This window comes from Glandiceps talaboti, chromosome 19 (assembly GCF_964340395.1).
Source record: "Glandiceps talaboti chromosome 19, keGlaTala1.1, whole genome shotgun sequence".
Taxonomy (NCBI): domain Eukaryota; kingdom Metazoa; phylum Hemichordata; class Enteropneusta; family Spengelidae; genus Glandiceps; species Glandiceps talaboti.
In genome coordinates, this window is record NC_135567.1 from 1063566 (window position 1) to 1090508 (window position 26943).

Below are 26943 nucleotides of genomic sequence, written 5' to 3' on the forward strand. Positions count from 1 at the left end.
CACTGAGGTTTTGAAATCTAACACTTAGTCTGCTCACTGAGGTTTTGAATTCTAACACTTAGACTGCTAACTGAGGTTTTGAAATCTAACACTTAGACTGCTAACTGAGGCTTTAAAATCTAACACTTAGACTGCTAACTGAGGCTTTAAAATCTAACACTTAGACTGCTAACTGAGGCTTTAAAATCTAACACTTAGTCTGCTCACTGAGGCTTTAAAATCTAACACTTAGTCTGCTCACTGAGGCTTTAAAATCTAACACTTAGACTGCTAACTGAGGTTTTGAAATTTAACACTTAGACTGCTAACTGAGGCTTTAAAATCTAACACTTAGACTGCTAACTGAGGTTTTAAAATCTAACACTTAGACTGCTAACTGAGGTTTTAAAATCTAACACTTAGACTGCTCTCTGAGGTTTTAAAATCTAACACTTAGACTGCTAACTGAGGCTTTAAAATCTAACACTTAGACTGCTAACTGAGGTTTTAAAATCTAACACTTAGTCTGCTCACTGAGGCTTTAAAATCTAACACTTAGTCTGCTCACTGAGGCTTTAAAATCTAACACTTAGTCTGCTCACTGAGGCTTTAAAATCTAACACTTAGACTGCTAACTGAGGCTTTAAAATCTAACACTTAGACTGTTAACTGAGGCTTTAAAATCTAACACTTAGTCTGCTCACTGAGGTTTTGAAATCTAACACTTAGACTGTTAACTGAGGCTTTAAAATCTAACACTTAGACTGCTAACTGAGGTTTTAAAATCTAACACTTAGACTGCTCACTGAGGCTTTAAAATCTAACACTTAGACTGCTAACTGAGGCTTTAAAATCTAACACTTAGTCTGCTCACTGAAGCTTTAAAATCTAACACTTAGTCTGCTCACTGAGGTTTTGAAATTTAACACTTAGACTGTTAACTGAGGCTTTAAAATCTAACACTTAGACTGCTAACTGAGGTTTTGAAATCTAACACTTAGACTGCTAACTGAGGCTTTAAAATCTAACACTTAGACTGCTCACTGAGGCTTTAAAATCTAACACTTAGACTGCTAACTGAGGCTTTAAAATCTAACACTTAGTCTGCTCACTGAAGCTTTAAAATCTAACACTTAGACTGCTAACTGAGGTTTTGAAATCTAACACTTAGACTGCTAACTGAGGTTTTGAAATCTAACACTTAGTCTGCTCACTGAAGTTTTGAAATCTAACACTTTAGTCTGCTCACTGAAGTTTTTGAAATCTAACACTTTAGTCTGCTCACTGAAGTTTTGAAATCTAACACTTAGACTGTTAACTGAGGTTTTGAATTCTAACACTTAGTCTGCTCACTGAGGTTTTGAATTCTAACACTTAGACTGCTAACTGAGGTTTTGAATTCTAACACTTAGTCTGCTCACTGAGGTTTTGAATTCTAACACTTAGACTGGTAACTGAGGCTTTAAAATCTAACACTTAGTCTGCTCACTGAGGTTTTAAAATCTAACACTTAGACTGCTAACTGAGGCTTTAAAATCTAACACTTAGTCTGCTCACTGAGGTTTTAAAATCTAACACTTAGACTGCTAACTGAGGCTTTAAAATCTAACACTTAGTCTGCTCACTGAGGTTTTGAATTCTAACACTTAGACTGCTAACTGAGGTTTTGAAATCTAACACTTAGACTGTTAACTGAGGCTTTAAAATCTAACACTTAGACTGCTAACTGAGGTTTTGAATTCTAACACTTAGACTGCTAACTGAGGTTTTGAAATCTAACATTTAGACTGCTCACTGAGGTTTTAAAATCTAACACTTAGTCTGCTAATTGAGGTTTTAAAATCTAACACTTAGACTGCTAACTGAGGCTTTAAAATCTAACACTTAGACTGCTAACTGAGGTTTTGAAATCTAACATTTAGACTGCTCACTGAGGTTTTGAAATCTAACACTTAGACTGCTAACTGAGGTTTTGAAATCTAACACTTAGACTGCTAACTGAGGTTTTGAAATCTAACACTTAGTCTGCTCACTGAGGTTTTAAAATCTAACACTTAGTCTGCTAACTGAGGCTTTAAAATCTAACACTTAGACTGCTAACTGAGGTTTTAAAATCTAACACTTAGACTGCTAACTGAGGCTTTAAAATCTAACACTTAGTCTGTTAACCGAGGCTTTAAAATCTAACACTTAGACTGCTAACTGAGGTTTTGAATTCTAACACTTAGTCTGCTAATTCAGGTTTTGAAATCTAACATTTAGACTGCTCACTGAGGTTTTAAAATCTAACACTTAGTCTGCTAATTGAGGTTTTAAAATCTAACACTTAGACTGCTAACTGAGGCTTTAAAATCTAACACTTAGACTGCTAACTGAGGCTTTAAAATCTAACACTTAGTCTGCTCACTGAGGTTTTGAAATCTAACACTTAGACTGCTAACTGAGGCTTTAAAATCTAACACTTAGTCTGCTCACTGAGGTTTTGAATTCTAACACTTAGACTGCTAACTGAGGTTTTGAAATCTAACACTTAGACTGCTAACTGAGGCTTTAAAATCTAACACTTAGACTGCTAACTGAGGCTTTAAAATCTAACACTTAGACTGCTAACTGAGGTTTTAAAATCTAACACTTAGTCTGCTCACTGAGGCTTTAAAATCTAACACTTAGTCTGCTCACTGAGGCTTTAAAATCTAACACTTAGTCTGCTCACTGAGGCTTTAAAATCTAACACTTAGACTGCTAACTGAGGCTTTAAAATCTAACACTTAGACTGTTAACTGAGGCTTTAAAATCTAACACTTAGTCTGCTCACTGAGGTTTTGAAATTTAACACTTAGACTGTTAACTGAGGCTTTAAAATCTAACACTTAGACTGCTAACTGAGGTTTTAAAATCTAACACTTAGACTGCTCACTGAGGCTTTAAAATCTAACACTTAGACTGCTAACTGAGGCTTTAAAATCTAACACTTAGTCTGCTCACTGAAGCTTTAAAATCTAACACTTAGTCTGCTCACTGAGGTTTTGAAATTTAACACTTAGACTGTTAACTGAGGCTTTAAAATCTAACACTTAGACTGCTAACTGAGGTTTTGAAATCTAACACTTAGACTGCTAACTGAGGCTTTAAAATCTAACACTTAGACTGCTAACTGAGGTTTTGAAATCTAACACTTAGACTGCTAACTGAGGCTTTAAAATCTAACACTTAGACTGTTAACTGAGGTTTTGAAATCTAACACTTAGACTGCTAACTGAGGTTTTGAAATCTAACACTTAGACTGCTAACTGAGGCTTTAAAATCTAACACTTAGACTGTTAACTGAGGTTTTGAAATCTAACACTTAGACTGCTCACTGAGGTTTTGAAATCTAACACTTAGTCTGCTCACTGAGGTTTTGAATTCTAACACTTAGACTGCTAACTGAGGTTTTGAAATCTAACACTTAGACTGCTAACTGAGGCTTTAAAATCTAACACTTAGACTGCTAACTGAGGCTTTAAAATCTAACACTTAGACTGCTAACTGAGGCTTTAAAATCTAACACTTAGTCTGCTCACTGAGGCTTTAAAATCTAACACTTAGTCTGCTCACTGAGGCTTTAAAATCTAACACTTAGACTGCTAACTGAGGTTTTGAAATTTAACACTTAGACTGCTAACTGAGGCTTTAAAATCTAACACTTAGACTGCTAACTGAGGTTTTAAAATCTAACACTTAGACTGCTAACTGAGGTTTTAAAATCTAACACTTAGACTGCTCTCTGAGGTTTTAAAATCTAACACTTAGACTGCTAACTGAGGCTTTAAAATCTAACACTTAGACTGCTAACTGAGGTTTTAAAATCTAACACTTAGTCTGCTCACTGAGGCTTTAAAATCTAACACTTAGTCTGCTCACTGAGGCTTTAAAATCTAACACTTAGTCTGCTCACTGAGGCTTTAAAATCTAACACTTAGACTGCTAACTGAGGCTTTAAAATCTAACACTTAGACTGTTAACTGAGGCTTTAAAATCTAACACTTAGTCTGCTCACTGAGGTTTTGAAATCTAACACTTAGACTGTTAACTGAGGCTTTAAAATCTAACACTTAGACTGCTAACTGAGGTTTTAAAATCTAACACTTAGACTGCTCACTGAGGCTTTAAAATCTAACACTTAGACTGCTAACTGAGGCTTTAAAATCTAACACTTAGTCTGCTCACTGAAGCTTTAAAATCTAACACTTAGTCTGCTCACTGAGGTTTTGAAATTTAACACTTAGACTGTTAACTGAGGCTTTAAAATCTAACACTTAGACTGCTAACTGAGGTTTTGAAATCTAACACTTAGACTGTTAACTGAGGCTTTAAAATCTAACACTTAGACTGCTCACTGAGGCTTTAAAATCTAACACTTAGACTGCTAACTGAGGCTTTAAAATCTAACACTTAGTCTGCTCACTGAAGCTTTAAAATCTAACACTTAGACTGCTAACTGAGGTTTTGAAATCTAACACTTAGACTGCTAACTGAGGTTTTGAAATCTAACACTTAGTCTGCTCACTGAAGTTTTGAAATCTAACACTTTAGTCTGCTCACTGAAGTTTTTGAAATCTAACACTTTAGTCTGCTCACTGAAGTTTTGAAATCTAACACTTAGACTGTTAACTGAGGTTTTGAATTCTAACACTTAGTCTGCTCACTGAGGTTTTGAATTCTAACACTTAGACTGCTAACTGAGGTTTTGAATTCTAACACTTAGTCTGCTCACTGAGGTTTTGAATTCTAACACTTAGACTGGTAACTGAGGCTTTAAAATCTAACACTTAGTCTGCTCACTGAGGTTTTAAAATCTAACACTTAGACTGCTAACTGAGGCTTTAAAATCTAACACTTAGTCTGCTCACTGAGGTTTTAAAATCTAACACTTAGACTGCTAACTGAGGCTTTAAAATCTAACACTTAGTCTGCTCACTGAGGTTTTGAATTCTAACACTTAGACTGCTAACTGAGGTTTTGAAATCTAACACTTAGACTGTTAACTGAGGCTTTAAAATCTAACACTTAGACTGCTAACTGAGGTTTTGAATTCTAACACTTAGACTGCTAACTGAGGTTTTGAAATCTAACATTTAGACTGCTCACTGAGGTTTTAAAATCTAACACTTAGTCTGCTAATTGAGGTTTTAAAATCTAACACTTAGACTGCTAACTGAGGCTTTAAAATCTAACACTTAGACTGCTAACTGAGGTTTTGAAATCTAACATTTAGACTGCTCACTGAGGTTTTGAAATCTAACACTTAGACTGCTAACTGAGGTTTTGAAATCTAACACTTAGACTGCTAACTGAGGTTTTGAAATCTAACACTTAGTCTGCTCACTGAGGTTTTAAAATCTAACACTTAGTCTGCTAACTGAGGCTTTAAAATCTAACACTTAGACTGCTAACTGAGGTTTTAAAATCTAACACTTAGACTGCTAACTGAGGCTTTAAAATCTAACACTTAGTCTGTTAACCGAGGCTTTAAAATCTAACACTTAGACTGCTAACTGAGGTTTTGAATTCTAACACTTAGTCTGCTAATTGAGGTTTTGAAATCTAACATTTAGACTGCTCACTGAGGTTTTAAAATCTAACACTTAGTCTGCTAATTGAGGTTTTAAAATCTAACACTTAGACTGCTAACTGAGGCTTTAAAATCTAACACTTAGACTGCTAACTGAGGTTTTGAAATCTAACATTTAGACTGCTCACTGAGGTTTTGAAATCTAACACTTAGACTGCTAACTGAGGTTTTGAAATCTAACACTTAGACTGCTAACTGAGGTTTTGAAATCTAACACTTAGTCTGCTCACTGAGGTTTTAAAATCTAACACTTAGTCTGCTAACTGAGGCTTTAAAATCTAACACTTAGACTGCTCACTGAGGCTTTAAAATCTAACACTTAGTCTGCTCACTGAGGCTTTAAAATCTAACACTTAGTCTGCTAACTGAGGTTTTGAATTCTAACACTTAGACTGCTAATTGAGGTTTTAAAATCTAACACTTAGACTGCTAACTGAGGCTTTAAAATCTAACACTTAGACTGCTAACTGAGGCTTTAAAATCTAACACTTAGTCAGCTCACTGAGGTTTTAAAATCTAACACTTAGACTGCTAACTGAGGCTTTAAAATCTAACACTTAGTCTGCTCACTGAGGTTTTGAAATCTAACACTTAGACTGCTAACTGAGGCTTTAAAATCTAACACTTAGTCTGCTCACTGAGGTTTTGAATTCTAACACTTAGACTGCTAACTGAGGTTTTGAAATCTAACACTTAGACTGCTAACTGAGGCTTTAAAATCTAACACTTAGACTGCTAACTGAGGCTTTAAAATCTAACACTTAGACTGCTAACTGAGGTTTTAAAATCTAACACTTAGTCTGCTCACTGAGGCTTTAAAATCTAACACTTAGTCTGCTCACTGAGGCTTTAAAATCTAACACTTAGTCTGCTCACTGAGGCTTTAAAATCTAACACTTAGACTGCTAACTGAGGCTTTAAAATCTAACACTTAGACTGTTAACTGAGGCTTTAAAATCTAACACTTAGTCTGCTCACTGAGGTTTTGAAATTTAACACTTAGACTGTTAACTGAGGCTTTAAAATCTAACACTTAGACTGCTAACTGAGGTTTTAAAATCTAACACTTAGACTGCTCACTGAGGCTTTAAAATCTAACACTTAGACTGCTAACTGAGGCTTTAAAATCTAACACTTAGTCTGCTCACTGAAGCTTTAAAATCTAACACTTAGTCTGCTCACTGAGGTTTTGAAATTTAACACTTAGACTGTTAACTGAGGCTTTAAAATCTAACACTTAGACTGCTAACTGAGGTTTTGAAATCTAACACTTAGACTGCTAACTGAGGCTTTAAAATCTAACACTTAGACTGCTAACTGAGGTTTTGAAATCTAACACTTAGACTGCTAACTGAGGCTTTAAAATCTAACACTTAGACTGTTAACTGAGGTTTTGAAATCTAACACTTAGACTGCTAACTGAGGTTTTGAAATCTAACACTTAGACTGCTAACTGAGGCTTTAAAATCTAACACTTAGACTGTTAACTGAGGTTTTGAAATCTAACACTTAGACTGCTCACTGAGGTTTTGAAATCTAACACTTAGTCTGCTCACTGAGGTTTTGAATTCTAACACTTAGACTGCTAACTGAGGTTTTGAAATCTAACACTTAGACTGCTAACTGAGGCTTTAAAATCTAACACTTAGACTGCTAACTGAGGCTTTAAAATCTAACACTTAGACTGCTAACTGAGGCTTTAAAATCTAACACTTAGTCTGCTCACTGAGGCTTTAAAATCTAACACTTAGTCTGCTCACTGAGGCTTTAAAATCTAACACTTAGACTGCTAACTGAGGTTTTGAAATTTAACACTTAGACTGCTAACTGAGGCTTTAAAATCTAACACTTAGACTGCTAACTGAGGTTTTAAAATCTAACACTTAGACTGCTAACTGTGGTTTTAAAATCTAACACTTAGACTGCTCTCTGAGGTTTTAAAATCTAACACTTAGACTGCTAACTGAGGCTTTAAAATCTAACACTTAGACTGCTAACTGAGGTTTTAAAATCTAACACTTAGTCTGCTCACTGAGGCTTTAAAATCTAACACTTAGTCTGCTCACTGAGGCTTTAAAATCTAACACTTAGTCTGCTCACTGAGGCTTTAAAATCTAACACTTAGACTGCTAACTGAGGCTTTAAAATCTAACACTTAGACTGTTAACTGAGGCTTTAAAATCTAACACTTAGTCTGCTCACTGAGGTTTTGAAATCTAACACTTAGACTGTTAACTGAGGCTTTAAAATCTAACACTTAGACTGCTAACTGAGGTTTTAAAATCTAACACTTAGACTGCTCACTGAGGCTTTAAAATCTAACACTTAGACTGCTAACTGAGGCTTTAAAATCTAACACTTAGTCTGCTCACTGAAGCTTTAAAATCTAACACTTAGTCTGCTCACTGAGGTTTTGAAATTTAACACTTAGACTGTTAACTGAGGCTTTAAAATCTAACACTTAGACTGCTAACTGAGGTTTTGAAATCTAACACTTAGACTGCTAACTGAGGCTTTAAAATCTAACACTTAGACTGCTAACTGAGGTTTTGAAATCTAACACTTAGACTGCTAACTGAGGCTTTAAAATCTAACACTTAGACTGTTAACTGAGGTTTTGAAATCTAACACTTAGTCTGCTCACTGAGGTTTTGAAATCTAACACTTAGACTGCTAACTGAGGCTTTAAAATCTAACACTTAGACTGTTAACTGAGGTTTTGAAATCTAACACTTAGACTGCTCACTGAGGTTTTGAAATCTAACACTTAGTCTGCTCACTGAGGTTTTGAATTCTAACACTTAGACTGCTAACTGAGGTTTTGAAATCTAACACTTAGACTGCTAACTGAGGCTTTAAAATCTAACACTTAGACTGCTAACTGAGGCTTTAAAATCTAACACTTAGTCTGCTCACTGAGGCTTTAAAATCTAACACTTAGTCTGCTCACTGAGGCTTTAAAATCTAACACTTAGACTGCTAACTGAGGCTTTAAAATCTAACACTTAGACTGTTAACTGAGGCTTTAAAATCTAACACTTAGTCTGCTCACTGAGGTTTTGAAATTTAACACTTAGACTGTTAACTGAGGCTTTAAAATCTAACACTTAGACTGCTAACTGAGGTTTTAAAATCTAACACTTAGACTGCTCACTGAGGCTTTAAAATCTAACACTTAGACTGCTAACTGAGGCTTTAAAATCTAACACTTAGTCTGCTCACTGAAGCTTTAAAATCTAACACTTAGTCTGCTCACTGAGGTTTTGAAATTTAACACTTAGACTGTTAACTGAGGCTTTAAAATCTAACACTTAGACTGCTAACTGAGGTTTTGAAATCTAACACTTAGACTGCTAACTGAGGCTTTAAAATCTAACACTTAGACTGCTAACTGAGGTTTTGAAATCTAACACTTAGACTGCTAACTGAGGCTTTAAAATCTAACACTTAGACTGTTAACTGAGGTTTTGAAATCTAACACTTAGACTGCTAACTGAGGTTTTGAAATCTAACACTTAGACTGCTAACTGAGGCTTTAAAATCTAACACTTAGACTGTTAACTGAGGTTTTGAAATCTAACACTTAGACTGCTCACTGAGGTTTTGAAATCTAACACTTAGTCTGCTCACTGAGGTTTTGAATTCTAACACTTAGACTGCTAACTGAGGTTTTGAAATCTAACACTTAGACTGTTAACTGAGGTTTTGAAATCTAACACTTAGACTGCTAACTGAGGTTTTGAAATCTAACACTTAGACTGCTAACTGAGGCTTTAAAATCTAACACTTAGACTGTTAACTGAGGTTTTGAAATCTAACACTTAGACTGCTCACTGAGGTTTTGAAATCTAACACTTAGTCTGCTCACTGAGGTTTTGAATTCTAACACTTAGACTGCTAACTGAGGTTTTGAAATCTAACACTTAGACTGCTAACTGAGGCTTTAAAATCTAACACTTAGACTGCTAACTGAGGCTTTAAAATCTAACACTTAGACTGCTAACTGAGGCTTTAAAATCTAACACTTAGTCTGCTAACTGAGGTTTTGAAATCTAACACTTAGACTGCTAACTGAGGCTTTAAAATCTAACACTTAGACTGCTAACTGAGGTTTTGAAATCTAACACTTAGACTGCTAACTGAGGCTTTAAAATCTAACACTTAGACTGTTAACTGAGGTTTTGAAATCTAACACTTAGACTGCTAACTGAGGTTTTGAAATCTAACACTTAGACTGCTAACTGAGGCTTTAAAATCTAACACTTAGACTGTTAACTGAGGTTTTGAAATCTAACACTTAGACTGCTCACTGAGGTTTTGAAATCTAACACTTAGTCTGCTCACTGAGGTTTTGAATTCTAACACTTAGACTGCTAACTGAGGTTTTGAAATCTAACACTTAGACTGCTAACTGAGGCTTTAAAATCTAACACTTAGACTGCTAACTGAGGCTTTAAAATCTAACACTTAGACTGCTAACTGAGGCTTTAAAATCTAACACTTAGTCTGCTCACTGAGGCTTTAAAATCTAACACTTAGTCTGCTCACTGAGGCTTTAAAATCTAACACTTAGACTGCTAACTGAGGTTTTGAAATTTAACACTTAGACTGCTAACTGAGGCTTTAAAATCTAACACTTAGACTGCTAACTGAGGTTTTAAAATCTAACACTTAGACTGCTAACTGAGGTTTTAAAATCTAACACTTAGACTGCTCTCTGAGGTTTTAAAATCTAACACTTAGACTGCTAACTGAGGCTTTAAAATCTAACACTTAGACTGCTAACTGAGGTTTTAAAATCTAACACTTAGTCTGCTCACTGAGGCTTTAAAATCTAACACTTAGTCTGCTCACTGAGGCTTTAAAATCTAACACTTAGTCTGCTCACTGAGGCTTTAAAATCTAACACTTAGACTGCTAACTGAGGCTTTAAAATCTAACACTTAGACTGTTAACTGAGGCTTTAAAATCTAACACTTAGTCTGCTCACTGAGGTTTTGAAATCTAACACTTAGACTGTTAACTGAGGCTTTAAAATCTAACACTTAGACTGCTAACTGAGGTTTTAAAATCTAACACTTAGACTGCTCACTGAGGCTTTAAAATCTAACACTTAGACTGCTAACTGAGGCTTTAAAATCTAACACTTAGTCTGCTCACTGAAGCTTTAAAATCTAACACTTAGTCTGCTCACTGAGGTTTTGAAATTTAACACTTAGACTGTTAACTGAGGCTTTAAAATCTAACACTTAGACTGCTAACTGAGGTTTTGAAATCTAACACTTAGACTGCTAACTGAGGCTTTAAAATCTAACACTTAGACTGCTAACTGAGGTTTTGAAATCTAACACTTAGACTGCTAACTGAGGCTTTAAAATCTAACACTTAGACTGTTAACTGAGGTTTTGAAATCTAACACTTAGTCTGCTCACTGAGGTTTTGAAATCTAACACTTAGACTGCTAACTGAGGCTTTAAAATCTAACACTTAGTCTGCTCACTGAGGTTTTGAAATCTAACACTTAGACTGCTCACTGAGGTTTTGAAATCTAACACTTAGTCTGCTCACTGAGGTTTTGAATTCTAACACTTAGACTGCTAACTGAGGTTTTGAAATCTAACACTTAGACTGCTAACTGAGGCTTTAAAATCTAACACTTAGACTGCTAACTGAGGCTTTAAAATCTAACACTTAGTCTGCTCACTGAGGCTTTAAAATCTAACACTTAGTCTGCTCACTGAGGCTTTAAAATCTAACACTTAGACTGCTAACTGAGGCTTTAAAATCTAACACTTAGACTGTTAACTGAGGCTTTAAAATCTAACACTTAGTCTGCTCACTGAGGTTTTGAAATTTAACACTTAGACTGTTAACTGAGGCTTTAAAATCTAACACTTAGACTGCTAACTGAGGTTTTAAAATCTAACACTTAGACTGCTCACTGAGGCTTTAAAATCTAACACTTAGACTGCTAACTGAGGCTTTAAAATCTAACACTTAGTCTGCTCACTGAAGCTTTAAAATCTAACACTTAGTCTGCTCACTGAGGTTTTGAAATTTAACACTTAGACTGTTAACTGAGGCTTTAAAATCTAACACTTAGACTGCTAACTGAGGTTTTGAAATCTAACACTTAGACTGCTAACTGAGGCTTTAAAATCTAACACTTAGACTGCTAACTGAGGTTTTGAAATCTAACACTTAGACTGCTAACTGAGGCTTTAAAATCTAACACTTAGACTGTTAACTGAGGTTTTGAAATCTAACACTTAGACTGCTAACTGAGGTTTTGAAATCTAACACTTAGACTGCTAACTGAGGCTTTAAAATCTAACACTTAGACTGTTAACTGAGGTTTTGAAATCTAACACTTAGACTGCTCACTGAGGTTTTGAAATCTAACACTTAGTCTGCTCACTGAGGTTTTGAATTCTAACACTTAGACTGCTAACTGAGGTTTTGAAATCTAACACTTAGACTGCTAACTGAGGCTTTAAAATCTAACACTTAGACTGCTAACTGAGGCTTTAAAATCTAACACTTAGACTGCTAACTGAGGCTTTAAAATCTAACACTTAGTCTGCTCACTGAGGCTTTAAAATCTAACACTTAGTCTGCTCACTGAGGCTTTAAAATCTAACACTTAGACTGCTAACTGAGGTTTTGAAATTTAACACTTAGACTGCTAACTGAGGCTTTAAAATCTAACACTTAGACTGCTAACTGAGGTTTTAAAATCTAACACTTAGACTGCTAACTGAGGTTTTAAAATCTAACACTTAGACTGCTCTCTGAGGTTTTAAAATCTAACACTTAGACTGCTAACTGAGGCTTTAAAATCTAACACTTAGACTGCTAACTGAGGTTTTAAAATCTAACACTTAGTCTGCTCACTGAGGCTTTAAAATCTAACACTTAGTCTGCTCACTGAGGCTTTAAAATCTAACACTTAGTCTGCTCACTGAGGCTTTAAAATCTAACACTTAGACTGCTAACTGAGGCTTTAAAATCTAACACTTAGACTGTTAACTGAGGCTTTAAAATCTAACACTTAGTCTGCTCACTGAGGTTTTGAAATCTAACACTTAGACTGTTAACTGAGGCTTTAAAATCTAACACTTAGACTGCTAACTGAGGTTTTAAAATCTAACACTTAGACTGCTCACTGAGGCTTTAAAATCTAACACTTAGACTGCTAACTGAGGCTTTAAAATCTAACACTTAGTCTGCTCACTGAAGCTTTAAAATCTAACACTTAGTCTGCTCACTGAGGTTTTGAAATTTAACACTTAGACTGTTAACTGAGGCTTTAAAATCTAACACTTAGACTGCTAACTGAGGTTTTGAAATCTAACACTTAGACTGCTAACTGAGGCTTTAAAATCTAACACTTAGACTGCTAACTGAGGTTTTGAAATCTAACACTTAGACTGCTAACTGAGGCTTTAAAATCTAACACTTAGACTGTTAACTGAGGTTTTGAAATCTAACACTTAGTCTGCTCACTGAGGTTTTGAAATCTAACACTTAGACTGCTAACTGAGGTTTTAAAATCTAACACTTAGACTGCTAACTGAGGTTTTAAAATCTAACACTTAGACTGCTCTCTGAGGTTTTAAAATCTAACACTTAGACTGCTAACTGAGGTTTTAAAATCTAACACTTAGACTGTTAACTGAGGCTTTAAAATCTAACACTTAGTCTGCTCACTGAGGCTTTAAAATCTAACACTTAGTCTGCTCACTGAGGTTTTGAAATTTAACACTTAGACTGTTAACTGAGGCTTTAAAATCTAACACTTAGACTGCTCACTGAGGTTTTAAAATCTAACACTTAGACTGCTCACTGAGGCTTTAAAATCTAACACTTAGACTGCTAACTGAGGCTTTAAAATCTAACACTTAGTCTGCTCACTGAAGCTTTAAAATCTAACACTTAGTCTGCTCACTGAGGTTTTGAAATTTAACACTTAGACTGTTAACTGAGGCTTTAAAATCTAACACTTAGACTGCTAACTGAGGTTTTGAAATCTAACACTTAGACTGCTAACTGAGGCTTTAAAATCTAACACTTAGACTGCTAACTGAGGTTTTGAAATCCAACACTTAGACTGCTCACTGAGGCTTTAAAATCTAACACTTAGACTGCTAACTGAGGTTTTGAAATCTAACACTTAGACTGCTAACTGAGGCTTTAAAATCTAACACTTAGACTGTTAACTGAGGTTTTGAAATCTAACACTTAGACTGCTCACTGAGGTTTTGAAATCTAACACTTAGACTGCTAACTGAGGCTTTAAAATCTAACACTTAGACTGTTAACTGAGGTTTTGAAATCTAACACTTAGACTGCTCACTGAGGTTTTGAAATCTAACACTTAGACTGCTCACTGAGGTTTTGAAATCTAACACTTAGACTGCTAACTGAGGCTTTAAAATCTAACACTTAGACTGTTAACTGAGGTTTTGAAATCTAACACTTAGACTGCTCACTGAGGTTTTGAAATCTAACACTTAGACTGCTCACTGAAGTTTTAAAATCTAACACTTAGACTGCTCACTGAGGCTTTAAAATCTAACACTTAGACTGCTAACTGAGGCTTTAAAATCTAACACTTAGACTGCTCACTGAGGCTTTAAAATCTAACACTTAGTCTGCTCACTGAGGTTTTAAAATCTAACACTTAGACTGCTAACTGAGGCTTTAAAATCTAACACTTAACACTAACATGGTGTGTACAGACATCTGTGGTCTAGACACTAACATGGTGTGTACAGACATCTTTGGTCTAAACTATACACTAACATGGTGTGTACAGACGTCTGTAGTCTAGACTATACACTAACATGGTGTGTACAGACATCTATGGTCTATAGACTATACACTAACATGGTGTGTACAGACATCTATGGTCTATAGACTATACACTAACATGGTGTGTACAGACATCTATGGTCTAGACTATACACTAACATGGTGTGTACAGACATCTGTGGTCTATACACTAACATGGTGTGTACAGACATCTGTGGTCTAGACTATACACTAACATGGTGTGTACAGACATCTTTGGTCTAAACTATACACTAACATGGTGTGTACAGACATCTGTGGTCTAGACACTAACATGGTGTGTACAGACATCTTTGGTCTAAACTATACACTAACATGGTGTGTACAGACATCTGTGGTCTAGACACTAACATGGTGTGTACAGACATCTTTGGTCTAAACTATACACTAACATGGTGTGTACAGACATCTTTGGTCTAAACTATACACTAACATGGTGTGTACAGACGTCTGTAGTCTAGACTATACACTAACATGGTGTGTACAGACATCTATGGTCTATAGACTATACACTAACATGGTGTGTACAGACGTCTGTGGTCTAGACTATACACTAACACAGTGTGTACAGACGTCTGTGGTCTATAGACTATACACTAACATGGTGTGTACAGACATCTGTAGTCTAGACTATACACTAACATGGTGTGTACAGACATCTGTGGTCTATAGACTATACACTAACATGGTGTGTACAGACATCTGTGGTCTAGACTATACACTAACATAGTGTGTACAGACATCTGTGGTCTAGACTATACACTAACATAGTGTGTACAGACGTCTGTGGTCTATAGACTATACACTAACATAGTGTGTACAGACGTCTGTGGTCTAGACTATACACTAACATAGTGTGTACAGACGTCTGTGGTCTAGACTATACACTAACATGGTGTGTACAGACATCTGTGGTCTAGACTATACACTAACATAGTGTGTACAGACGTCTGTGGTCTAGACACTAACATGGTGTGTACAGACATCTGTGGTCTAGACTACACTAACATAGTGTGTACAGACGTCTGTGGTCTAGACACTAACATGGTGTGTACAGACATCTGTGGTCTAGACTATACACTAACATAGTGTGTACAGACGTCTGTGGTCTAGACTATACACTAACATGGTGTGTACAGATGTCTGTGGTCTAGACTATACACTAACATAGTGTGTACAGACGTCTGTGGTCTAGACTATACACTAACATGGTGTGTACAGACGTCTGTGGTCTAGACTATACACTAACATGGTGTGTACAGATGTCTGTGGTCTAGACTATACACTAACATAGTGTGTACAGACGTCTGTGGTCTATAGACTATACACTAACATGGTGTGTACAGACGTCTGTGGTCTAGACTATACACTAACATAGTGTGTACAGACGTCTGTGGTCTATAGACTATACACTAACATGGTGTGTACAGACATCTGTGGTCTAGACTAGACACTAACATAGTGTGTACAGACGTCTGTGGTCTATAGACTATACACTAACATAGTGTGTACAGACATCTGTGGTCTAGACTAGACACTAACATGGTGTGTACAGACGTCTGTGGTCTAGACTATACACTAACATGGTGTGTACAGACGTCTGTGGTCTAGACTAGACACTAACATAGTGTGTACAGACGTCTGTGGTCTAGACTATACACTAACATGGTGTGTACAGACATCTGTGGTCTAGACTATACACTAACATAGTGTGTACAGACATCTGTGGTCTAGACTATATACTAACATAGTGTGTACAGACGTCTGTGGTCTAGACTATATACTAACATAGTGTGTACAGACATCTGTGGTCTAGACTATATACTAACATAGTGTGTACAGACATCTGTGGTCTAGACTATATACTAACATAGTGTGTACAGACGTCTGTGGTCTAGACTATATATTTGCCATCATGCATACCGATCAATGGAAATATGCAGCTAGCCATTTTAATATACGCCACGGTAATAATAATATGATCATTTCGCAGAGTACACCGAGTTTCCACAGCCACCTACTACCTGGTAGTAGTCAATTATGCTATCCAAGTCAAAATTAATTAGAAATTGTCACGAACAGAGTCATTATTTACATTCAACATGATGTTAGGGGAGACAATTTTGACTGCGGACATATTGAAATTTGAATTTTACCTGGAAAACCCACGCTAAAAATCAGTGGGGAAAGGGTTAAGTCAAGATATAGCCTAATTACCGAAAATAATTAATTAATATGCAAATTATTCATTAACACTGTAAAGTACATTAACAAACTTGATAGGACATATGCATTTTCTAATGGTTAACGTATGTACAAAATTATATTGAAATTGAAGAATGCAGTCTTAAGTAATTAGCTGATTTCATTGATATGCAAATTTCCCTAATTAACATGAAAAGATCTCGCTCAAAAACTAACCAGGTCTAGCCAATACCTCAAACATTATATGTACCAAATTTCAGTATAATTGAGTAAGACGTTTTTAAGAAAATGACACAGACAGACAGACAGACAGACAGATAGACACACACACACACACACATACACACACACATACACACACACACACAGATGGACACACAGACAGACAGCCACACAGACAGACATCCCCCTTTTAATACCTCCCGTACTCTTACGGGAGATAACAATAAGTAGCAAAGGTACCTAAATCACTCAGTTTGCAATATTGGATTTGAAGTTTTCCCCATGCAGCATGCACTGCTCCTAGAGATACATGTATATCCTGGAGATATACAATGTATGTTTGTAGACATGTATGCTATTCATGTGGTCATGTTTATAGAAGTGTATGCTATTCATGTGGTCATGTTTATAAAAGTATATGCTATTCATGTGGTCATGTTTATAGAAGTGTATGCTATTCATGTGGTCATGTTTATAGAAGTGTATGCTATTCATGTGGTCATGTTTATAGAAGTGTATGCTATTCATGTGGTCATGTTTATAGAAGTGTATGCTATTCATGTGGTCATGTTTATAGAAGTGTATGCCATTCATGTGGTCATGTTTGTAGGTGTATATGCCATTCATGTGGTCATGTTTGTAGGTGTATATGCCATTCATGTGGTCATGTTTATAGAAGTGTATGCTATTCATGTGGTCATGTTTGTAGACATGTATGCTATTCATGTGGTCATGTTTATAGAAGTGTATGCTATTCATGTGGTCATGTTTGTAAACGTGTATGCTATTCATGTGGTCATGTTTATAGACGTGTATGTTATTCATGTGGTCATGTTTGTAGAAGTGTATGTTATTCATGTGCTCATGGTTGTAGAAGTGTATGTTATTCATGTGGTCATGTTTGTAGACGTGTATGTTATTCATGTGGTCATGTTTGTAGACGTGTATATTATTCATGTGGTCATATTTGTTATTCATGTGGTCATGTTTGTAGAGATCAATGTGTGTTATTCATGTGGTCATTATTATAATGAGGCTAGGGGGTCAAACAGTAGTGATACTGACCTTTGACCTAGGGTTGAAGACAATTCTTCTGCCTTAGTAATGGCTTTCACCAAGTGAGACTTCCCAAGAAGACTATCAAAGAATTTCTGGATAACAAGAGTAAACAAGTTACCATGGAAACTAACTCCCACGTTAGATCAAGAGGTTATATATAATTACTATGGCAATAGATATCTCTAACACAATGATGTCTATTTTTTTATTCTACCCATTATATTTTTGCTTGTTTTGTCCTCATTTGATGTGTGCAGTATTTAATGTATATATTTTAATGTTTTTCTCGACACTGTGTGAGAAGAGCCACTGGCTCAACAGTCTATCGAGATTAAATAAAGTCTAATAATAATAATAATAATAATTAAATAATAAGTACATGATAATAATAATTTTACTATACTGTTATCTATTACACAGTGATGTTAAAGTACTGTATTACACTTATCTATTATAGTGATGTTACAGTACTGTACTACACTTATCTATTATAGTAATGTTATAGTACTGTATTACACTTATCTATTACACAGTGATGTTAAAGTACTGTACTACACTTATCTATTATAGTGATGTTACAGTACTGTACTACACTTATCTATTATAGTAATGTTACAGTACTGTATTACACTTATCTATTATAGTAATGTTATAGTACTGTATTACACTTATCTATTATAGTAATGTTACAGTATTGTACTACACTTATCTATTATAGTAATGTTATAGTACTGTACTACACTTATCTATTATAGTAATGTTACAGTACTGTATTACACTTATCTATTATAGTGATGTTACAGTATTGTACTACACTTATCTATTATAGTAATGTTACAGTACTGTATTACACTTATCTATTATAGTAATGTTATAGTACTGTACTACACTTATCTATTATAGTAATGTTACAGTACTGTACTATACTTATCTATTATAGTAATGTTATAGTACTGTATTACACTTATCTATTATAGTAATGTTACAGTATTGTACTACACTTATCTATTATAGTAATGTTACAGTACTGTACTACACTTATCTTTTATAGTAATGTTACAGTACTGTATTACACTTATCTACTACACTAATGTTACAGTACTGTACTACACTTATCTATTATAGTAATGTTACAGTACTGTATTACACTTATCTATTATAGTAATGTTATAGTACTGTATTACACTTATCTATTATAGTGATGTTACAGTACTGTACTACACTTATCTACTATAGTAATGTTATAGTACTGTATTACACTTATCTATTATAGTAATGTTACAGTATTGTACTACACTTATCTATTATAGTAATGTTACAGTATTGTATTACACTTATCTATTATAGTAATGTTACAGTACTGTACTACACTTATCTATTATAGTAATGTTACAGTATTGTACTACACTTATCTATTATAGTAATGTTACAGTACTGTATTACACTTATCTATTATAGTGATGTTACAGTACTGTACTACACTTATCTATTACAGTAATGTTATAGTATTGTATTACACTTATCTATTATAGTAATGTTACGGTATTGTACTACACTTATCTACTATAGTAATGTTACAGTACTGTACTACACTTATCTATTATAGTAATGTTACAGTACTGTACTACACTTATCTATTACAGTAATATTACAGTATTGTACTACACTTATCTATTATAGTAATGTTACAGTACTGTATTACACTTATCTACTATAGTAATGTTACGGTATTGTACTACACTTATCTACTATAGTAATGTTATAGTATTGTATTACACTTATCTACTATAGTAATGTTACAGTACTGTACTACACTTATCTATTACAGTAATGTTACAGTACTGTACTACACTTATCTATTATAGTAATGTTACAGTACTGTACTACACTTATCTATTATAGTAATGTTACAGTACTGTACTACACTTATCTATTACAGTAATGTTACAGTACTGTACTACACTTATCTATTATAGTAATGTTACAGTACTGTACTACACTTATCTATTACAGTAATGTTACAGTACTGTATTACACTTATCTATTATAGTAATGTTACAGTACTGTACTACACTTATCTATTACAGTAATGTTACAGTACTGTATTACACTTATCTATTATAGTAATGTTATAGTACTGTATTACACTTATCTATTATAGTAATGTTACAGTATTGTACTACACTTATCTATTATAGTAATGTTACAGTACTGTATTACACTTATCTACTATAGTAATGTTACAGTACTGTATTACACTTATCTATTATAGTAATGTTACAGTACTGTATTACACTTATCTATTACAGTAATGTTATAGTACTGTATTACACTTATCTATTATAGTAATGTTACAGTACTGTATTACACTTATCTATTATAGTAATGTTACAGTACTGTATTACACTTATCTATTATAGTAATGTTACAGTACTGTATTACACTTATCTATTATAGTAATGTTACAGTATTGTACTACACTTATCTATTATAGTAATGTTACAGTATTGTACTACACTTATCTATTATAGTAATGTTACAGTACTGTATTACACTTATCTATTATAGTAATGTTATAGTACTGTATTACACTTATCTATTATAGTAATGTTATAGTACTGTATTACACTTATCTATTATAGTAATGTTATAGTACTGTATTACACTTATCTATTACAGTAATGTTACAGTACTGTACTACACTTATCTATTACAGTAATGTTACAGTATTGTACTACACTTATCTATTATAGTAATGTTACAGTACTGTATTACACTTATCTATTATAGTAATGTTATAGTACTGTATTACACTTATCTATTATAGTAATGTTATAGTACTGTATTACACTTATCTATTATAGTAATGTTATAGTACTGTATTACACTTATCTATTACAGTAATGTTACAGTACTGTACTACACTTATCTATTACAGTAATGTTACAGTACTGTACTACACTTATCTATTATAGTAATGTTACAGTACTGTACTACACTTATCTATTATAGTAATGTTACAGTACTGTATTACTTATCTATTATAGTAATGTTACAGTACTGTATTACACTTATCTATTACAGTAATGTTACAGTACTGTATTACTTATCTATTATAGTAATGTTACAGTACTGTACTACACTTATCTATTACAGTAATGTTACAGTACTGTATTACACTTATCTATTACAGTAATGTTACAGTACTGTACTACACTTATCTATTATAGTAATGTTACAGTATTGTACTACACTTATCTATTATAGTAATGTTATAGTACTGTACTACACTTATCTATTACAGTAATGTTACAGTACTGTACTACACTTATCTATTACAGTAATGTTACAGTACTGTACTACACTTATCTATTATAGTAATGTTACAGTACTGTATTACACTTATCTATTACAGTAATGTTACAGTACTGTACTACACTTATCTATTATAGTAATGTTACAGTATTGTACTACACTTATCTATTATAGTAATGTTATAGTACTGTACTACACTTATCTATTACAGTAATGTTACAGTACTGTACTACACTTATCTATTACAGTAATGTTACAGTACTGTACTACACTTATCTATTATAGTAATGTTACAGTACTGTATTACACTTATCTATTACAGTAATGTTACAGTACTGTATTACTTATCTATTATAGTAATGTTACAGTACTGTACTACACTTATCTATTACAGTAATGTTACAGTACTGTATTACACTTATCTATTACAGTAATGTTACAGTACTGTACTACACTTATCTATTATAGTAATGTTACAGTATTGTACTACACTTATCTATTATAGTAATGTTATAGTACTGTACTACACTTATCTATTACAGTAATGTTACAGTACTGTACTACACTTATCTATTACAGTAATGTTACAGTACTGTACTACACTTATCTATTATAGTAATGTTACAGTATTGTACTACACTTATCTACTATAGTAATGTTACAGTACTGTACTACACTTATCTATTACAGTAATGTTACAGTACTGTACTACACTTATCTATTACAGTAATGTTACAGTACTGTACTACACTTATCTATTATAGTAATGTTACAGTACTGTACTACACTTATCTATTACAGTAATGTTACAGTACTGTACTACACTTATCTATTATAGTAATGTTACAGTACTGTATTACACTTATCTATTATAGTAATGTTACAGTACTGTACTACACTTATCTATTATAGTAATGTTATAGTACTGTACTACACTTATCTATTATAGTAATGTTACAGTATTGTACTACACTTATCTATTACAGTAATGTTATAGTACTGTATTACACTTATCTATTATAGTAATGTTACAGTACTGTACTACACTTATCTATTATAGTAATGTTACAGTATTGTATTACACTTATCTACTATAGTAATGTTACGGTATTGTACTACACTTATCTACTATAGTAATGTTACAGTATTGTATTACACTTATCTATTATAGTAATGTTACGGTATTGTACTACACTTATCTATTATAGTAATGTTACGGTATTGTACTACACTTATCTACTATAGTAATGTTACAGTATTGTATTACACTTATCTATTATAGTAATGTTACGGTACTGTATTACACTTATCTATTATAGTAATGTTACGGTATTGTACTACACTTATCTACTATAGTAATGTTACAGTATTGTATTACACTTATCTACTATAGTAATGTTACGGTATTGTACTACACTTATCTACTATAGTAATGTTACAGTATTGTATTACACTTATCTATTATAGTAATGTTACGGTATTGTACTACACTTATCTACTATAGTAATGTTACAGTATTGTATTACACTTATCTATTATAGTAATGTTACGGTATTGTACTACACTTATCTATTATAGTAATGTTACAGTACTGTACTACACTTATCTATTATAGTAATGTTACGGTATTGTACTACACTTATCTACTATAGTAATGTTACAGTATTGTATTACACTTATCTATTATAGTAATGTTACGGTATTGTACTACACTTATCTACTATAGTAATGTTACAGTACTGTACTACACTTATCTATTATAGTAATGTTACAGTATTGTACTACACTTATCTATTATAGTAATGTTACAGTACTGTACTACACTTATCTATTATAGTAATGTTATAGTACTGTACTACACTTATCTATTATAGTAATGTTACAGTATTGTACTACACTTATCTATTACAGTAATGTTACAGTACTGTACTACACTTATCTATTACAGTGATGTTACAGTACTGTACTACACTTATCTATTATAGTAATGTTACAGTACTGTATTACACTTATCTATTATAGTAATGTTATAGTACTGTATTACACTTATCTATTATAGTAATGTTATAGTACTGTACTACACTTATCTATTATAGTAATGTTACAGTATTGTACTACACTTATCTATTATAGTAATGTTACAGTACTGTATTACACTTATCTATTATAGTAATGTTACAGTACTGTACTACACTTATCTATTATAGTAATATTACAGTATTGTACTACACTTATCTATTATAGTAATATTACAGTATTGTACTATACTTATCTATTACAGTAATATTACAGTACTGTACTATACTTATCTATTATAGTAATGTTATAGTACTGTATTACACTTATCTATTATAGTAATATTACAGTATTGTACTACACTTATCTATTACAGTAATATTACAGTACTGTACTATACTTATCTATTATAGTAATGTTATAGTACTGTATTACACTTATCTATTATAGTAATATTACAGTACTGTATTACACTTATCTATTATAGTAATGTTACGGTATTGTACTACACTTATCTATTATAGTAATATTACAGTATTGTACTACACTTATCTATTACAGTAATGTTACAGTACTGTATTACACTTATCTATTATAGTAATGTTACAGTACTGTACTACACTTATCTATTATAGTAATGTTACAGTACTGTACTACACTTATCTATTATAGTAATGTTACAGTATTGTACTACACTTATCTATTATAGTAATATTACAGTATTGTACTACACTTATCTATTACAGTAATATTACAGTACTGTACTATACTTATCTATTATAGTAATGTTATAGTACTGTATTACACTTATCTATTATAGTAATATTACAGTACTGTATTACACTTATCTATTATAGTAATGTTACGGTATTGTACTACACTTATCTATTATAGTAATATTACAGTATTGTACTACACTTATCTATTACAGTAATGTTACAGTACTGTATTACACTTATCTATTATAGTAATGTTACAGTACTGTACTACACTTATCTATTATAGTAATGTTACAGTACTGTACTACACTTATCTATTACAGTAATGTTACAGTACTGTATTACACTTATCTATTATAGTAATGTTATAGTACTGTACTACACTTATCTACTATAGTAATATTACAGTACTGTACTACACTTATCTATTATAGTAATGTTATAGTACTGTATTACACTTATCTATTATAGTAATGTTACAGTATTGTACTACACTTATCTATTATAGTAATGTTATAGTACTGTATTACACTTATCTATTATAGTAATGTTACAGTATTGTACTACACTTATCTATTATAGTAATGTTACAGTACTGTACTACACTTATCTATTATAGTAATGTTACAGTACTGTACTACACTTATCTATTATAGTAATGTTACAGTACTGTACTACACTTATCTATTATAGTAATGTTATAGTACTGTACTACACTTATCTATTATAGTAATATTACAGTACTGTACTACACTTATCTATTATAGTAATATTACAGTACTGTACTACACTTGTACTTATCTATTATAGTAATGTTATAGTACTGTATTACACTTATCTATTATAGTAATGTTACAGTACTGTACTACACTTATCTATTATAGTAATGTTATAGTACTGTATTACACTTATCTATTATAGTAATGTTATAGTACTGTATTACACTTATCTATTATAGTAATGTTACAGTACTGTACTACACTATCTATTTATAGTAATGTTACAGTACTGTACTACACTTATCTATTATAGTGATGTTACAGTATTGTAATACATTTATCTATTATAGTAATGTTATAGTACTGTACTACACTTATCTATTATAGTGATGTTACAGTATTGTAATACACTTATCTATTATAGTAATGTTACAGTACTGTATTACACTTATCTATTACAGTAATGTTACAGTATTGTAATACACTTATCTATTATAGTAATGTTACAGTACTGTATTACACTTATCTATTACACTAATGTTACAGTACTGTACTACACTTATCTATTATAGTAATGTTACAGTACTGTATTACACTTATCTATTACAGTAATGTTACAGTATTGTACTACACTTATCTATTATAGTAATGTTACAGTACTGTACTACACTTATCTATTACACTAATGTTACAGTACTGTAATACACTTATCTATTATAGTAATGTTACAGTACTGTATTACACTTATCTATTACAGTAATGTTACAGTATTGTACTACACTTATCTATTATAGTAATGTTACAGTACTGTACTACACTTATCTATTATAGTAATGTTACAGTACTGTATTACACTTATCTACTATAGTAATGTTATAGTACTGTACTACACTTATCTATTATAGTAATGTTACAGTACTGTATTACACTTATCTATTACACTAATGTTATAGTATTGTACTACACTTATCTATTATAGTAATGTTACAGTACTGTATTACACTTATCTATTACAGTAATGTTACAGTATTGTAATACACTTATCTATTATAGTAATGTTACAGTATTGTACTACACTTATCTATTATAGTAATGTTACAGTATTGTATTACACTTATCTATTATAGTAATGTTACGGTATTGTACTACACTTATCTACTATAGTAATGTTACAGTACTGTACTACACTTATCTACTATAGTAATGTTACAGTACTGTACTACACTTATCTATTATAGTGATGTTACAGTATTGTATTACACTTATCTATTATAGTAATGTTACAGTATTGTACTACACTTATCTATTATAGTAATGTTACAGTATTGTACTACACTTATCTATTATAGTAATGTTACAGTATTGTACTACACTTATCTATTATAGTAATGTTACAGTATTGTACTACACTTATCTATTATAGTAATGTTACAGTATTGTACTACACTTATCTATTATAGTAATGTTACAGTATTGTACTACACTTATCTATTATAGTAATGTTACAGTATTGTACTACACTTATCTATTATAGTAATATTACAGTATTGTACTACACTTATCTATTATAGTAATGTTACAGTATTGTACTACACTTATCTATTATAGTAATGTTACAGTACTGTACTACACTTATCTATTATAGTAATGTTACAGTATTGTACTACACTTATCTATTATAGTAATGTTACAGTATTGTACTACACTTATCTATTATAGTAATGTTACAGTACTGTACTACACTTATCTACTATAGTAATGTTATAGTATTGTACTACACTTATCTATTATAGTAATGTTACAGTATTGTATTACACTTATCTATTATAGTAATATTACAGTATTGTATTACACTTATCTATTACAGTAATATTACAGTATTGTATTACACTTATCTATTATAGTAATGTTACAGTACTGTACTACACTTATCTATTATAGTAATGTTACAGTATTGTACTACACTTATCTATTATAGTAATGTTATAGTACTGTATTACACTTATCTATTATAGTAATGTTATAGTACTGTATTACACTTATCTATTATAGTGATGTTACAGTACTGTACTACACTTATCTACTATAGTAATATTATAGTACTGTATTACACTTATCTATTATAGTAATGTTACAGTATTGTACTACACTTATCTATCATAGTAATGTTACAGTATTGTATTACACTTATCTATTATAGTAATGTTACAGTACTGTATTACACTTATCTATTATAGTAATG

At 32.4% G+C, this 26943-nt stretch overlaps 1 protein-coding gene across 1 annotated transcript in view; it reads right to left on the reverse strand.

Moving 5' to 3' along the window:
* The window catches only part of LOC144450354 (ubiquitin carboxyl-terminal hydrolase 8-like), a 132934-nt gene that overhangs the window by 85600 nt on the left and 20391 nt on the right, over positions 1–26943 (reverse strand). Inside the window, exon 3 of the mRNA XM_078140956.1 lies at positions 17939–18024. Coding sequence (XP_077997082.1) covers positions 17939–18024 — 86 coding nt within the window. The remainder of the gene's footprint in view (positions 1–17938; positions 18025–26943) is intronic.